The sequence below is a fragment of the Rana temporaria genome, chromosome 3 (assembly GCF_905171775.1).
Source record: "Rana temporaria chromosome 3, aRanTem1.1, whole genome shotgun sequence".
Lineage (NCBI taxonomy): Eukaryota > Metazoa > Chordata > Amphibia > Anura > Ranidae > Rana > Rana temporaria.
The window spans coordinates 440982736-441001333 of NC_053491.1; the positions used below are offsets into that span (position 1 = coordinate 440982736).

An 18598-nucleotide genomic window follows, 5' to 3' on the forward strand; every position below is an offset into this window, starting at 1 on the left:
GAGTAACTTTGATTTGGAGCTCATCACGGACGCGGCAGGCTCCACGGGTTACATGGCTTTCTTCAAGGGACGATGGAGCGCAGAGGTGTGGCCTGAGTCCTGGGTGGCGGCGGGTTTTGAAAGGAACCTGGTGCTGCTGGAGCTCTTTACGGTGGTGTAGCGATCGAGCTGTGGGGGAGGAGTGCCGGGATTTGAAAATCAGGTTGAACTGTGACAACATGGGGTGGTGCAAGTTATCAACCGGGTTTCCGGATCCTCGTTGCCGGTGGTTCGGTTGCTGCGCCACCTCGTATTGCGCTGTTTACAATGGAACATCTTTCTGTACGCTGTGCACATTCCGGGGGTGGACAACAGACTCACTGATGCCTTGTCTCGGTTTCAATGGAACAAGTTCAGAGAGCTGGCTCCACAGGCAGACAGAGAAGGGGTCCCTTGCCCAGGGTGGATGTGGGGAATTGCGTTGGGATCGCTGCAAGCTGGATCAGGAGGTCGGTGAGTGGGCCAACGTGGGTGGCGTACACAAAGGTATGGGACAAATGGTCTGTGTTCAAACGGCTGGCGGACACCGAGCTGGGGGAGGTAGAGCTGGGTTGGTTGGTGGTGTATTTTGTGGCCAGACATATGGAGAAAGGGGGGTCGGTGTCGGCCTTGGAAAAGAAGTTGGCGGGTTTAGCCTTTTTGTTTAAGTTGGAGGGCCGTGCCGATCTTACAAAAAGTTTTTGGGTAAAACAGGCGGTTAAGGGTTACAGGAAAAGTCACGTTCACAGGGACAGGCGGAGACCGGTGACTTTTTTGGTTTTGCAAAAGATTTGTGGCGTCTTGGGGGACATCTATTCATCCAGTTATGAGGTGAGTTTATTCCATACGGTTTTTGTGGTGGCGTTTTTCGGGGCTTTGAGGGTAGGCGAGTTGGTTAGCCCTTCCAGAAAGGTGGCGGGGGGACTACGGGTAGAGGATGTGCGGTCGTCGGAAGACAGCGTGGTTTTTCGGCTTCGTCGGTCCAAAACGGATCAGAGGGGAAAAGGGGTGGATTTGTTTTTGTATCCTTTGACGGGTTCGAAGGGTCTGCCCCGTGCGGACGGTGCAGGAGTTTTTAACAATACGCCCGGGATTGGAGGGGCCCTTTTTGATGCATGGGGATGGTTCGTTTGTGTCATGGTTTCAGTTTGTGCAGGTGTTTAGGAAATGTCTGAAAAAAATTGGGTTTGCTGAGCTACAATTTGCCTTGCACTCCTTCCTTATCGGGGCGGCTACTGAGGTGGCCCGGTGCGGGTTGGATGAGGTGGCCGTCAAAAGGATCGGGCGGTGGGAATCGAGGAGATTTAATTCTTATGTATGCCCACACATGGCGCTGGATTGAGGTGGTGGTTGGTTATGGACTAGAGGATGTGGGTTCACGATATTCCCGGGGGGTTGTGGCATGATAATCAGTTATTTGTTTTTCAGATGGAGGTCATTCACGCCTCGTGTGGATCATGGGGCATTCTTTTGTTTGCAGAGGGGCAAGGAGAGCGGATGCTAGGCCTGAAGGTAGACAGCTGGGGATTTCCAGGCGGGAGGCGAGACTTCGTTGGCTGGGGATTCCGGGGATGGGGTGGGGCAGGGTGCTGTCGGAGGTGCAGCGCTATGCCCGGCTCGACCGGCCACCCGACGTGTTGGTTTTACATGTGGAGGGCAACGATCTGGGGGTTCGGCCAATAGGGGATTTGATCTCCGCCGTTAAGGCGGACGTTCTTACGTTCAGGGCAGCTTTCCCAGGGATGTTGATGGTGTGGTCTGATATCGTCGCTCGGACCACCTGGCGCATGGCAAGGTCAGTGGCTAGGGTCAATAAGGGGAGGATCAAGGTGAACAAGGTAGTGGGGAGGTTTGTGGCTAAGCACGGGGGGTTGGTTGTTCGCCACGCGGAGTTGGAGGTTAATGTGGGTCTGTATCTGCTCGGAGATGGTGTTCACCTAACCGATGTGGGTATGGATTTGTGGGCACTAGGTTTGCAGGAGGGGATTCAGAGGGCCCTGCGGGTGTGGAGGGGTCTGTAAGGGAAAGGGGGTTCCCCTTTGGGCCTGTGGCGGTGTCCTTTGGTCTTTGATGGGGACAGTTAACAGATGGAATGGAAATGGTGGGGGGGCTCATCGGTGGGATGGCCGCCTTATGGTGTTATTCCAGTGGAACAGTGTCTGCTGGAATACGGTTATGGTACACTGCGGGGTAAAAAGGGGGTGTCTCCGAGCTGGAGTCGATTGGGGGCCGGATATGGTAATGGTAACGCAGTGTAATGGAAAATTAAAGGTTTAAGTGGGGTTGCTGTCAAAGACCCAATTAAACGGGTGTTAATAAAGTTATTTTGGTTAAATGTTAATGAATAAAGTTTTTGGTTACTTGGAATTATTTAATTTGATTTAAATATTTAATTTGGTTTGAAAAATAAAGTAGGCTGTTGTGGCCGATTTTACTCCAACTTCTGTGTCGATCTCGTTAATGGGGAAATGGGGGAAGGTTTAAAGAATTTGGGCGGTTTTAAAAGGTTTGAGTAAAGGTTGGGCTATCTAATCTACACTAGTCAAGGAATAAGAAACAGGAGTGGATGGCATATGGTTCTGAGTACATAAAACTCTTCATAGGCTACAAAAACTGAAGTTGCCCAGGCACTGTTACATTAGTGAAAGGTCTCTGGTGCATCACCCCCTAGGGAAATTGAGCATTTAAATCTTGCAGTGTGGGAAGCCCCACAGCAAGAATCATTTTTAAACTAGCCCAGAGTTAAGAGTAGGTCAGCTTTATTATATTATTTAGATTTGCCATAGCCTTTCTTCCAAAGAAGAAACATCTTTTAATTTTACAATTGAGGTTAGGATCTGAGGGGTTCTTTGATGCCCAAGAAAATAACACTTTGCTGTCTCCACAATCTACTCACTGAAGTTTAGTAGGGCTAGTTGGAATTATTTTAGTCTGTTTTAGTCTTTTTGAAGCTGTGCAGAAGTTAATGTTAGTGCTATTCTTTATTACACTAATTAAAAGGCTCCTCAAACCATCCTCACTTTGATACATTGGTGCAGAATCGTCCTCATATCAGAGGTTGTTGATTATATTCCTGGCTGTTCTAATTGTGGCTTTTGACTCATTTAGCCTTGCATTTAGAATAATATATTCAGTGTATAGGTTGCATAAATAGGGTGCCAATATAATGCCTCATCACACTTCTTTTTCAATCTCAAATGGGTTTCCTATGTTTAAAACATTGCTTCTTGGTTCATTCCCCTAGAAGCAAATACGATGACCCATTATCGCCATATCTTTAAAGTAGACCTTCACCCTAAATAATAACTGTTTTCCTCTGCCTTCTCCCCCCCCCCCCCCCTCTCTCACATTTGGATATACATTTTTTTTTTTTGTCTAGTGCTTTTTTGTGCTTGCCTAGGTAAGAATGAGATTCACCCCAGACAGAAACTGGGCCACAGGTCTTTGCCTGAACCCAAACCCTACTCCAGCATACCAAAGATGGTGGTGCAAGAGTGGGAATGAAGTTCCTCTTTAACCGCTTGCTGGCCACCGCACAAATGTATACGTCGACAGAATGGCACGGCTGGGCAAATGGGCGTATATATACGTCCCCTTTAATTTGCGTCTTGGTCGCAAGCTCCGTGACCCTGCCCGCGGGACCCACGGACTCGATGTCCGCCGGTGTCCCGCGATCAGGTCACAGAGGTGAAGAACGGGGAGATGTCAGTGTAAACACAACGGCCGGGATTCAGAAAGGACTTACGACGGCGTATCTTCATATACGCCGTCGTAAGTTCAAATGTGCGCCGTCGTATCTTTCCGCGTATTCTGGAAATCAGATACGCCTGAATTTGGCCAAGATACGACCAACGTAAGTCTACTATGCCGTCGTATCTTGGGTGCATATTTACGCTGGCCGCAAGGGGTGCTTCCGTAGATTTACGAGTCGAATATGCAAATGACCTAGATTAAGCTACGCCGTTTACATAAGGCGTACGTCCGGCGTAACTTTACCCCTCATAAAGCAGGGGTAAGTCATGTTAAGGTATGGGCGCGGGAACAGCGTCATATTTTACGTCATTTGCGTAAGTCGTACGTGAATGGGGCTAGGCGTATGTTACGTTCACGTCGAAAGCATTGAGCCGATGTATCTTAGGGAGTATTTGCGACGTGATTCTGAGCATGCGCGCGCATGCGCCGTTCGATCGGCCATTCATTTACATGGGGTCACGCTTCATTATAATACAACACGCCCACTGCCTTGCTACTTTGAATTACGCAGGCTTACGCCGGCCCATTTACGTTATGCTGGCGTACATATGGGAGCAAGTGCTTTGTGAATACAGTACTTGCCTCTCAATGTTACGACAGCGTAGCGCATATGAGATGCGCTACGCCTATCTAAAGATGCGCCGATCTCTCTGAATCCCGGGCAACATCTCCTCGTTCGTCCTAGTGACATGTCACTGATCGAATGCTCCCTCTCATCGGTAATAGCGATCAGTGACGTGTCACACGTAGCCATGCCCCCTAACAGTTAGAATCACTCCCTAGGACATACTTAACCCCTTCAGCGCCCCATACAGGCTAACTCCTTCACTGCCAGTGTCATTTTTACAGTAGTCAGTGCATTTTTATAGCACTGATCACTGTAAAAATGATAGTGGTCCCAAACGGTGTCAAAAGTATCCAATGTGTCCGCCATAATGTCGCAGTCAGGATAAAAATCGCTGATCGTCGCCATTACTAGTAAAAAAAAAATATTAATAAAAATGTCATAAAACTATCCCCTATTTTGTAGACGCTTTAACTTTTGGGCAAACCAATCAATAAACGCATATTGCGATTTTTTTTTTACCAAAAATATGTAGAAGAATACGGGGGGGGGATATTTATTATAGCAAAAAGTAAAAAATATTGCATTTTTTTTTCAAAGTTGTCGCTCTATTTTTGTTTATAGCGTAAAAAAATTCAAACCACAGAGGTGATCAAATACCACCAAAAGAAAGCTTTATTTGTGAGATTAGTGGCCTTCAGTGGTTATAAATAAAAAAAAAATCCTGTTTGAAATTTATTGATTTCTTATCACGTTCTGTTCCACTGAAAATGGTCACCAAGACCAGTAAATCTTCCCAGTGGCGAGATCAATAAAAACATGGCAGAGTTCTATCACAACACTTTAACATTATGAACATCACCTTCTTTCCTACATTTACATAGGGAATATGAAACTAAAGCTGGCCATACACATAAAAATTACACTTGTTCAGCCCAATGGGTTGAACACAACCCACCCCCATCAAATCATTCTCTGCAGCTAATTACCTTTTGTACCACCACCCCCTCCATTTGGAAATGTAAGCTCTACGAGCAGAGCCCTCCTGTACCTTCTGTATTGAACTGCACTGTAATTGTGTTGTCCCCCCCTATACATTGTAAAGCGATGCATAAACTGTTGGTGCTATATAAATCGTGTATAATAATAATAATAATAATAATAATAATAATAATAACAACAACACAAGAAATCAATAGATTCTCCCATCTACGATAAACAATGCGGATGGACAAATCTCCTCTTGGTGGTTATTTTATTCTGACAGCCAGCAACCTGTGGCGATCAGAATACCTGAACAGTGAAGGCAGCTGACGGATGCAGTCACTGTTAAGCATACCTTTTTCCGCCAGATTCCTTTGATTTCTCTAACAAAGTTTGTCAAGCAGGGCGGTGTCAACAGGGCCACCTATGGTTCCCATTTTGGCAGATTCACAGAAATTGTCTGAAATTCGAGCCAGCTTCAATCTCCTGGACAAAACTGTCTATAATATACCCAACAAAAAACTACTATCTGGCAATATGTTGCAATGCATCCTTCAATATATCTCTGTACGTAGCAAACTCCTGAACTCTGCACTCTGCACATAGCGCACTCCTGAACTCTGTACTCTGCACATAGCGCACTCCTGAACTCTGCACTCTGTACGTAGCACACTCCTGAACACTGCACTCTGTACGTAGCACACTCCTGAACAATGCGCTCTGAACGTAGCGCACTCCTGAACTCTGCGCTCTGTATGTAGCACACTCCTGAACTCTGCACTATGCACATAGCACACTCCTGAACTCTGCACTCTGTACATAGCACACTCCTGAACTCTGCACTCTGTACATAGCACACTCCTGAACGCTGCACTCTGTACGTAGCACACTCCTGAACTCTGCGCTCTGTACGTAGCGCACTCCTGAACTATGCACTCTGGGCCAGATTCACAAAAGAGATACGACGGCGTATCTCCTGATACGCCGTCGTATCTCTGTGATCCGCCCGTCCTAACTATGCGGCTGATTCATAGAATCAGTTACGCATAGATAGCCCTAAGATCCGACAGGTGTAATTGACTTACACCGTCGGATCCTAGGATGCAATTCTAGGCCAGGCACTAGGTGGCGAGGCCATTGCGGTCGGCGTAGAATATGCAAATGACTAGTTACGGCGATTCACGAATGTCCGTCGATCTAAATTTACGTAGTTTCCGTTGAGATACGCGTCGTAAAATTAGGGCTACCTCCTAGGTGTTCTAAGCAATGTTAAGTATGGCCGTCGTTCCCGCGTCGAAATTTAAAATTTCACGTCGTTTGCGTAAGTCGTCCGTGAATGGCGCTGGACGCCATTTACGTTAACGCCGAAACCAATGACGTCCTTGCGACGTCATTTAGCGCAATGCACGTCGGGTAATTTACCCGACGGAGCATGGGCAGTACGCTCGGCGTGGGAACGCGCCTAATTTAAATGGTGCCAGCCCCATTTGAATTAGGCGGGCTTGCGCCGAGCGGATTTACGTTACACCGCCGCAAGTTTACAGGTAAGAGCTTTGTGAATCAGGCACTTACGCTGTAAACCTGCGGCGGTGTAACGTAAATGGGATACGTTACGCCGCCCGAAGAGTAACGTAATTGTACCTGAATCTGGCCCTCTGTATGTAGCGCACTCCTGAACTCTGCACTCAGTACGTAGCGCACTCCTGAACTCTGCACTCTGTACGTAGCGCACTCCTGAACAGTAGCAGGTATCACATCAACTATTACATAAAAACAACTAGTTCAATACTCGTATCAAATCTGGCAATTGATTGTTTATACACTACCATTTTGATTACTTTTGACACAATTTGCTAGTTGTTTTCAAGGCGATGGTTTGGCCTTGGGAGTAATTACGTGATTTGGACGACACCTTTATATGTTTGTGTACTCTTTTTATTATACATTTGAAATGGAATGTATTAAGGTTCATGTACATGGATTTCACTATGTGTGTTGCTATGGCTTCCAATCCATTACAATGATCAAACTGAAAGCATAAATAATCAGTGTTTGTAGGGTTAGCATAACAGACATGAAATAGTGATAGATGGATCAATAGATATGCCTGGAAGCTAACTAGAACACCAACGTGCTTTTCTTATCAGTGTAGAAAATAGCAAAGTTCTGTTTAGAAGTGACTGGCAATGACTGTACAAGAATATACAGGGAAAAACGGATACACCTTACTTATCAGCCCATTATGAGGTTATGCCTTTTGCTGCTAGAGGTATTTTGCACACGTTTAAAAAAAAAATTTAGGCCTGAAGATTACTTAAAACTGCAAAAACATTATAAACTTTCTGAAACCAGAGACCCTGGAAAACAGTGGTAGTTTCATTTTTTTATGTCACTCAATATTAGCACAATTATTCAACAAGTGCAAATTTCAGTATAAAATACACTAACGTTAATTTGAGGTCACACAAACACAATATATTATCCACTTTTTTAGTAAAATATAAATGATGAGGTTGAGATAAGTAAATAGATACCCAGTATATCAAGCTTTATAATTGCATTCACCCATCTAACTACCACAAACCCTGTTACCATAATTTTTATTTTCATTAGGGACGCTTAAACCATACACCCATGAATAAGCGGAAGTAAACCCATCCATAAAACAGTTTTATTGCCAGAAATTTAAAACTCCCATTGGTTGTGCTCTCAACCAAACTGTCAAACTATCCAATGGCTGGTGTCATAACTAGTCACATGTGCAGCATCATGGCCGTTGTAGATTAAACAGAGGCAAAGATGGCAGCTTCCTTGGCTGAAAACGATAGGAGGGTTTACTTACACTTTAAAAATTTAGGGCCATATCCACGTAGATAGGCGTATCTTTACATTGGCGTAGTGTATCGTAGTAACGCTACGCCACCGCAACTTTGAGAGGCAAGTGCTGTATTCACAAAGCACTTGCCTCTAAAGTTACGGCGGCGTAGCGTAAATCTGCCGGCGTAAGCGTGCCTAAATCAAATGAGGAACAGGGGGGGCGTGTTTTATGTAAAATAAGCTTGACCCCATGTAAATTATGCTTTTTTCGTACGGCGCATGCTCAGTATCACGTCGAATTTTCAAATTAAATTACGCCCGCTCAATGCCTAGACAACGTGAACGTAATTTACGCAAAGCCCTATTCGCGAACGTTTTACGCAAACGGCGTAAACGACGGAAAATTCGACGCTGGCCCGACGTCCATACTTAACATTGCGTACGCCTCATAGAGCAGGGGTAACGTTACGCTGAAAAAAGCCTTACGTAAACGACGTAAAAAAATGCGTTGGGAGGACATACGTTTGTGGATTGGCGTATCTAGCTAATTTGCATACTCAACGCGGAAATCAACGGAAGCGCCACCTAGCGGCCAGCGTAAATTATGCACCTTAAATCCGACGGCGTACTAGACGTACGTCAGTCGGGTCTAGCCCAGCTTCAGGCGTATCTTGATTTGTGGATACAAAACAAAGATACGCCGGAGCATACTAGAAGTTACGCGGCGTATCAAATAGATATGCCAACGTAACTTCTTCGTGAATCTGGGCCTTAAAGCTTAAAGTGATTGTAAAGGTAGAACATTTTAAAGTGGGAGTTCACCCGAAAAAATGTTTTTAACCTTAGATTAATGCTCATTTTGTCAAGGGGAATCGGGTAGTTTTTTTTAAAATCTAAGGCAGTACTTACCAATTTAGAGAGCGATCTTCTCCGCCGCTTCCAGGTATGGGCTGCGGGACTGGGTGTTCCTATTTGATTGACAGTCTTCCGACAGGCTTCCCACGGTCGCATACATCGCGTCACGATTTTTTCCGAAAGTAGCCGAACGTCGGTGCGCAGGGCGCCGTATAGAGCTGCACCGACGTTCGGCTTCTTTCGGCTACTCGTGACGCGATGTATGCGACCGTCGGAAGCCTGTCAATCAAATAGGAACGCCCAGTCCAAAGACCATACCCGGAAGCGGCGGAGAAGATCACTCTCTAAAACGGTAAGTACTGCTTAGATTTTAAAAAAACTACCCGATTCCCCTTGACAAAATGAGCATTTTGTCAAGGTTAAAAACATTTTTTCGGGTGAACTCCCACTTTAAACATCTTTATTACAAAAAAGTTTTTACATTAAAAACGCACAAACATTACTAAAATAATTGCAATGTAAATAAAGCCTAGATACTATAAGTCACACCACCAATTACACCACAAGCTGTGTCTTGAACGGTTGTAGAAGCGCCCTAAAGAAGACGGTTGCCAATATTCTATCAGGCTTGGTGTAGATTGGTTGAGGCATGCTGTCACTCAGCTCAACATGTTACGTGGTTAAAGCGCTTCTTCAGGAGCTTAGGCATATATTAATGTATACATCACAGGTACACACAGGGCAGATTTTGAAAAATATGTCATCAAACATTTTAAATGGTCTAGACCAGGGTGGCCAACAGTGCCCCCGCGGAGCCCTCTGATGTGGCACGCAACCTCCTGCTCTGGAATGGTGGGTTGGCAAGCCAGATCGCAGGTTGCGACCCGCCATACCACAGCATCAGTGTTTTAAATGAAGCTGGTGGTAGAGAAAGAAAGCGGCTGCGGAGCAGAGCCCCATAAGCTGATGCTTCCTCTACAGCGTTGGCTTTTGCCACAGGCGGAGTCTATGGCAAAGTTCAGCTAACCCGCAGGATAGACACAGGTGCACTACGTTGCACCCGCGGTGTGAGTAAACCGCAGCACATCAGTGTGAAAGCAGCCTTAGGCCCTTTTTCACACAACCAGCCCAACCAAATGGGACCCTCAATTCACCTCTACAGAGCGACAGATATCCGTTTACCCCACCTACCTCCAATCTGAAAAACAGAAGGGAATTCGTCCCCTTCCATCTGGGTGGATCAGAGGGCCTATAGAGTATCCGTGATCTGTCATCCCACCCGCTCCGCTCATTGTGGCCCTCGACTGGTTACCAAGTTGCTTAAGTGGCCCTCGCTCTTCAAAAGGTTGGGCACCCCTGGTCTAGACCATTAAATGGTATAGACCATTTAAAATGTTTGATGACATATTTCTGCAAAATCTGCCCTGTGTGTACCTGTGATGTATACATTAATATATGCCTAAGCTCCTGAAGAAGCGCTTTAACACGTAACATGTTGAAAATACTTAGCCCCAGCACATCGATGGTTAAGGAACATCACAGTATAACATGCAGGGGGTAAAAGAACAGATTCACACAATGTGAGTCTATAAAGTGGCCAGCAATTCAATGGATCTGGAGTATAGTGATCCTTCACAGCTGCAATAGCAAGGGGCCTCTTTAAAATATGTAGTGATTCTTGGAGCGACGGATGTCACTGTACCCACAGTGACCTTATATGGCTACCTTGCTATTGTAGCTGTGAAGGATCACTATACTTTAGATCCATTGAAGTGCTGGCCACCTTATAGGACTTATAGAACACACGATTGGAATTTCCGATGGATAAAATCCGATGGAATTTTCCGGCAGAATTCCAATGAAGCTGACTTCCATCAGTCTTGCATACACACTGTCAGACTAAATTCCAACCGTCCAAAACGTGGTGACGTAAAACACTACGACGAGCCGAGAAAAGTGAATTTAAATGCTCCCGAGCATGCACAGGTTTTTTCCTCCGTCGGAGTTGCACACAGACGATAGGAATTTCCTATCGTTTTTTTTTCCATCGGAAAAAAATTAAACATGTTCAATTTCTAAACACCGATGGAAAAAAGTCAGATGGGGCCCACACACAATCGGAATTTCCGACTTTTTTCATCAAGAATTCCGATCGTGTGTATGCGGGCATTATTGTGTGAAACTGTTCTTTTACCCCCTGCTTGTGATCACCAGATGAAAATAAAAGGAAAAAAACTACAATCTTAAAGCGGAGTTCCACCCAAAATAGAAGATCCGCTTGTTCGCACCCTCCCTCCGCTGCCACATTTGGCACCTTCCGTGAAGGATCGCCGTATCGTTGTGCGGCGATCTACAAAATTTCCGGCCCCTCCTCCCTGCTCCCACTGCCTTTTGGGAGACACACAGGTCCCAAAAGACAGCAGGACTATTCAGAGACTGCAGAGCGACTCGCGCATGCGTAGTAGGAAACAAGCTGAGAAGCAGCAAGGCTTTATCTTCTGTTTCCCTTAGTGAAGATGCCGGGCGCCTGCAACCAAAGCCGATGGACGGGTTGGCTTTGGTGCCAACATCGCGGGCTTCCCGGACAGGTAAGTGTCCATAAAGTAAAAGTAAGCAGCAGCTACAGTATTTGTAGATGCTGACTTTCAATATTTTTTTACCCAGGCTGAAACTCTGTTTTAATACAGCCATTGCATCTAAGAATTGGTAAGCTACATAAAAAAATAAATGTGGGTTTTTGGTTACGTTGCTTCTACAGTTCCTAGTTGGCAGCAACAGAAAGGTCTTTGGGCACAATATAAACTTTAAGATGCTGTAGTTCGCTAAAACTGAATGACTTGTAATAGATCATTGAAAACGGTTTCCAAAATTGATTAAACGGGTTGTAAAGCTTCGTGTTTTTTCACCTTAAAGAGAAAGTAAAGCCTCCGGGAAAAAAAAAATACACCCTGCAAGACAAAGGCATAATGAGCTAGTATCATAGCATAATAGCTCATTATGAATTATTTACCTCACATTGAAGCCTTGTTTCCTCCTCCGTTGCCGCCATCTCTCCCGAATTGACTTCTGGGTATCGTGGCTCCGGCGCTGGACTGGCCGGAGCTGCAATGACATCACTCCCACGCTTTCGCACGGAGCCGCCATTCACGGCACAACCGCCGTTAGAAACGGCACGCTCAGTGAGCCTGCGCTGTTGTCTCATCGTAGACATCGGTGCCTGTATTTTTTTCAAATGTTTATATTGTTGATATTGTTTGATATTACTTGTACCTACAGGTAGACCTTAATGTAGGCTTACCTGTAGGTAAAAGTGGTGTGTAAGGGTTTACAACCACTTAAATGCATCCTATACGTGAAAAAAAACACCTTGCACTCTCAGGCCCCCCAGCCCCGCCCCCCCCTTTTACTTACCTGAGCCACGAAACTCCGTGGGCGCGATTCCGCAATGGTTTCCCCCAGCTTGAGGCAGCTCTTCATTGGAGATTGATAGCAGCCATTGGCTCCCGCTGCTGTCAATCGTATCAAATCAGCGCGCAAGGGGCCGAGTGATACAGTCGGCGGCTATGGCCGCCGACTGTATCATGGTGAGCATGCCCGCCAGCTAACCCCCTTGGGAAAGAGCTTCCTAGAACGGGGGTTAGCTGTTGCGGGGAGGAGCCGACACAGCCGCCGAGGGACCCCAGAAGATGAGGAACGAACTGCACAGTGGAGGTAAGTATGGTATGTTTGTTTATTTAAAAAAATACCTTACAACCCCTTTAAGTGTATTAGCTTAGCCAACTAAAGTGTAGAAATGTGACATGAAAAATATCCAGAATTTTACCCTTCAATCGACCTCGGTAGGATCTAGGATTTGTAAACATAAAGCGGAGCTCCACCCTAAAGTGGAACTCCCACTGATCGGATCCCCCCCCTCCCCCTACTGTGTCACATTGACACCTTTCAGGGGGGAGGGGGGTGCAGTTTAACCGGTCTAAAGACAGGTATTTGCACCCACTTCCGGCCACAGTCTGCGGGCAGTACGTCATCTACCTCCCCCCCCCCCCCGTTGTGTTCTGGGAACACTCGGCTCCCAGAGCACAGCGGGAGCCATCAGCAGGCGCAGCGAGACTCGCGCATACGCCGTAGGGAACCGGCAGTGAAGCCGAGCGCTTCACTTCCTGGTTCCCTCACCGAGGATGGCGGGGGGGCAGCAGAGTGGACAAGCGATCGCTCGTCCTCTGCTGCGGACGGCGCTGGACTCCAGGACAGGTGAGTGTGCCGATATTAAAAGTCAGCAGCTGCAGTATTTGTAGCTGCTGACTTTTAATATTTTTTTTTTTCAGCGGACATCCGCTTTAAATGAAGTTAGAGCGTGAATTGCGTTCACATGAATGAGAACTCATTTTTTTTTGCTGACAATAATATTTAAAAAAAGAACAGAAAGCCAGGACTAGGACGATGAAGGATCGTCCAACCTAGTATCAGACACATTACCACAAATGAAAAAGATTCTTAAGAGTAACAGCACAGACAAATCTATTAAAATCAGGGATAGCAGGAAACAATTAAAGTGATTAATCAAAGCAAATGAAAGTCCTCCAGCAAGAACAGACAGTTTCTCAATTCTGAGAATCATCAGATAAAATAATGAGCAACTCCAGAAACAAGTAAAATGAAACATTAAATGTTAATGCCATACCAGCATGTTCAAATAAGAAGTCTACTTATTTATTCAACAAGTCTGGGCTAGATTCAGCAAGAATTTACGCCGGCGTATCTATAGATACGCCGCGTAAATTCAAAGCTGCGCCGGCGTATCTATAGATACGCCGCGTAAATTCAAAGCTGCGCCGGCGTATCTTCTTTCTGTATTCAGAAAGCAAGATACGCCGAAATTAGGCTAAGATCCAACTGGCGTAAGTCTCGCCGTCGTATCTTAGGGTGCATATTTACGCTGACCGCTAGGTGGCGCTTTCGTCGTTTTCGGCGTAGAATATGCAAATGACCTAGATACGCCGATTCACAAACGTACGTGCACCCGTCAGAATTTTTTACGTCGTTTTCGTAAGGCTTTTTCCGGCGTAACGTTGCTCCTGCTTCTATGAGGCGTACGCAATGTTAAGTATGGATGTCAGTTTCCCCGCCAGGCTTCGAATTTGAATTTTTTACGTTGTTTGCGCAAGTCGTTCGCGAATAGGGCTGGACGTAATTTACGTTCACGTCGAAAGCAATGACGATTTTGCGGCGGAATTTCGAGCATGCGCACTGGGATTCTTTCACGACACGGCGCATGCGCCGTTCGTAAAAAACGTAAAAATACACGGGGTCAACAATAATTTAAATAAAACACGCCCACATCATCCCCATTTGAAAAACGCCGCCGTAACTTCTTTATGAATACGGAACTTGCGCCCTATTTACGGCGGCGTAACGTATCGGAGATACGTTACGCCCGCACTAAATTCCGCAGGCTATCTGAATCTAGCCCTCTATGTGGATCCCATACTGCTGCTCCCACAATCATATTAGTCTGGATGGACTCTTTTTTTAAGCTACATGTAACTCTTGGGCTGGATTTGAATGTTATGTTACTTAGAGGCAGCAGCTAATGGCAGCAAAGGGAGGGCAGGGAGGCAGTAGAATAACTGGACATTATGGAGCATCTGGCAGAATAGAAAAGTATGTTCAAGAACAGGGGATTCTGGGAAAAGAGTAGACCAACACAAAAAATCCACATCAGAGAGGCTAAAATTGAGGGTGCACAAGTAAGCCAATGACAGAGAGGCAGAATGGAAAATAACAGGAGAGCAAGGTTCGGAAAGCAGCATGATGGAGCACAAAGGAGTCAGGATCAGATTTAGAAAAACCAGCATGGAGGAGAATGGAGAGACATAGGTTGCCACCTCCTCCCTTTAAACATACCTCCCAACTTTCTGAGATGGGAAATGAGGGACACCTATCAGAAAAAGTATGCAGGCATAGGACACACCCCTTGCCACACCCCCTTAAGAATTGTACAAAAAAATAAGATTGGTTAAAACCCACAAGTGCTTTTTTTTCCACTACTATTTCTTTATATTGGCTTTTGGAATTTACAAATGCAGCAATTTAGAAATCAGGTGAAAGGTTTAGCACTGGGAAACACTTTTTGATAGATAAAACGTGCATTTTATATACAACTATAAAGATAAGATCAAAATGAGGGACAAATGAGGAGAATGAGGGGACATTGCTCCAAATCAGGGACAGTCCCTCGAAATCAGGGACAGTTGGGAGGTATGCTTTAAACCCAAACACGTATGAATTACATACGGAATAAATGCAGATAAGGCAACAAGTGAGTTTAATTACCACCTAATCAGCCACAGAACCTGTGTAATTCATATGTGTTTGGGTTTAAAGGGATGAGGTGGCAACTCTAGAGGGACAGGATCAGAGAGGCTACATAGAGGAAAGCAGGAGAGACATGACAGGTTGATATCAAGGAGGAGAATAATAGGAAAACAGGACCAGATATGCGGAGAAGAACAGGCGATGGAGGATCAGAGATGCAGCAGGGAGGAGAACAGGAGAAGGCAGGAAATATTGACACCAAGGAGGAGAACAAGAGAGACAAGAAGGAGAAAAATGAGAGACAGGATAAGAGAGGTAGCATTGTGGACAACAAGAGAAAGCAGGATCAGAGAGGCAGCATGGAGGAAAACAAGAGACAGGACAGATTGGAAACATAGAGAAGAATGTGAGAGGCAGGACCAAAATATGGAGGACAACAGGGGAAGGAGTATCATCCAGTATCAGGATCACCCAGTATGGAGGAGAAAAGGTGAGACAGGATCAGAGATGCAGCATGTAGGAAGACAGGAGACAGAATCAGAGAGTGCAACATGCATGAGAGCAGGAGACAGAATCAGATGCAAGATGTAGGAGAACAGGAGAGACGGGATCAGAGATGCAGCATGGAGGAGAACAGGAGACACAGGATCAGAGGCAGCATGGGAGGAAAACAGGAGAGGACCGATCAGAGAGGCAAGCATGGAGGAGAACGGGAGTGACAGGATCAGAGAGGCAGCATGGAGGAGAACAGGAGAGACAGGATCAAGATGCAGCATGGAGGAGAAACAGAGAGACAGCATGGAGGAGAAACAGGAGAGACAGGATCAGAGATGCAGTATGCAGGAGGACAGGAGAGACAGGATCAGAGATGCAGCATGGAGGAGACAGGAGAGACAGGTTTAGAGATGCAGCATGGGGGAGGACAGGAGAGACAGGATCAGAGATGCAGCATGGAGGAGGACAGGAGAGACAGGATCAGAGATGCAGCATGGAGGAGGACAGGAGAAGACAGGATCAGAGAGGGCAGCATGGGGGGGAACAGAGAGACAGGATCAAAGATGTAGCATGCAGGAGGACAGGAGAGAAAGTATAAGAGAGGCAGCATGGAGGAGAGTAGCAGAAAAAGTACAGATTGACATCAAGAGAACAAGAGAAACAGGACAAAAATATGGGGAACAGGAAAGGGGAGGATCAGAGAAGCAGCACGACGGAGAAAAGGAGAAACAGGTTCGGAAATGGAGCATTGAGGAGAACAGGAGAAACAGGCTCAGAGAGGCAGCATGGAGGAGAACAGGAGAGACAGGGCAGACTAAAAACCTATAGGAGAACATGAGAGGCAGGACCAGAATATGGAGGAAAACTGGGGAAGAAGGATCACAGAGGCAGCATGGAGGGAGGAAAGGTGAAGTAGGTTTGGAAATACAGCATTGATGAGTACAGGAGAGAAAGGATCAGAAAGGCAGCATGGAGGAGAGCTGGAGAAAAAGTACAGATTGCCAACATGGAGGAGAACAAGAGAGGGAGGACCAGAATATGGAGGAGGAGAAGAGGTAAGGAGGGATCAGAGAGGTAGTATGGAGAAGCACAGGAGAGCTAGGATCAGACAAGTAGGATATATAATAGAAAGGTAGAACCAGGATTAGAATACCAATGTGAAGAAGAACAGGATAGAGAGATTCTGATAGGAGGAGGAGCACGGGTGAGCCAGAATCATAGAAGTTGCATAAGGAGCACAGGAAAACCTAAAACAAAGAGGGTGCAGGAAAGCCAAATTCAGAGATGTAGTAGAGTAGGCAAAACAGGGCAGAATGGAGGAGAACAAGGAAACAGGACCAGCATTGAGCTTTGAGGAGCACAGGAGAGACAAGATAAAGATGCAGAGTGGAGGAGGGCAGGAAGCTAAAGCAAGGGGGCTTTTACGAGTAGCAAAACTAAGTGTGCGCTAAACTCTTCAAGGAAAAACAGACAGTGGAAGGTGCGATAAGGAATATCCTGATACACTTTATGAGCAAAGTCGTATCCCCGTCTTAATTCTAAGACACATTTGATGTAGCAGGGAGTGTAACTTACGATCATGTTCTCCAATGCATGTTTTGCCAGCCAGCAGTTGAGGAAGACTGGTATATAAAGACTTCTCAGTGGAGGCCAAAATACCTAAAACAGAGCACAGATAACAGTAAATGAAGGCAGCATTGTGATATGAATAAGGGTAAGTGATAAGCGCTTCAAATATGTGATGTAAACCACAACAAAGGTAAATAAGTGATATACGTATTATACATAGACAAGTGAAGTGGCTACAATTATGGCTATAGGTACATAAAGTGATATGCTAATTAATATTGCTATCATGCCATGTTGGTCTAACCAGAATAGGTTCGGGGTGAGACAAAAGTACTGCTTACCACAGGATTTATTTACTTCATTTAAGAAACAAACAGTTATGCATTGTGGGATATATAGTTCGATGAGGAAGTAAATTATGTTGTTAAATCAGTCTGGGAACTACTGGATCCACAATGCCAAGACATAGACCCACAATGCCAAGTCACAGAAAAGCCTGCTGGGTAAACAGATAAAAGGACAGGCGTGGTATGCTTTCGGCCTCTCCGGATGCCATTTACCAACCAGCAGGAGGTCTGTGTGTGACCAGGGCTGAGAGCTGCAGCCTACAGTGGAAGACGGATCGATCACCCCAGAGGGATCCCTGTGAACAGCCCTGCTGATTGAGCAGAAGGATCGACCTGTGCTTCAGAGCATTTGAAGCCATATGCCTTCCAGCACACCGAGAGGAACAGCACGGCAAGGGGGGTGCCATATACACTGACATTGACACCCGCAGGAGGTTCAGGACGGAGTCTGCAGCCAGCTGGGATCCAAAGTAGTGAGAAGGCATCTGCCTATCCAAGTAGTGACTGTAGTATTCCTAAGTGAGTTTCTTTCATACAGACTGCCGCTGAGACCTGTGAATCTGCTGCACCTGAGCATCTTACAATCAGACATTGGGGTTTTGTCTTTTCTCCCCTGCGCTGCAAGGTCAATACTTTATTACTCATACATAAATGACACACAAGTCGCTCTCAAACGAGTCGGCTCTCCCCAGGGAAAGTGCAGCCAGGCAGGGTCCACCACACCCCCCTAGCCAATTGATCCAGGGTTTGCACCGATCGCCGTTAAGGGGTCAGGAAGGAATTTTTTCCCCCGATCGCTGCAGATTGGCACAGCACGCCTGGGGTTTTTCGCCTTCCTCTGGACCAATCGGGGAGAGAAGACTCAACGAGTGACGGCTCA

The 18598-nt window shown here is 45.9% G+C and overlaps 1 protein-coding gene across 1 annotated transcript in view; it reads right to left on the minus strand.

The window, feature by feature from the left end:
• The window catches only part of LOC120930549 (potassium channel subfamily T member 2-like), a 226446-nt gene that overhangs the window by 155210 nt on the left and 52638 nt on the right, over positions 1–18598 (minus strand). Inside the window, exon 7 of the mRNA XM_040341725.1 lies at positions 17378–17461. Coding sequence (XP_040197659.1) covers positions 17378–17461 — 84 coding nt within the window. The remainder of the gene's footprint in view (positions 1–17377; positions 17462–18598) is intronic.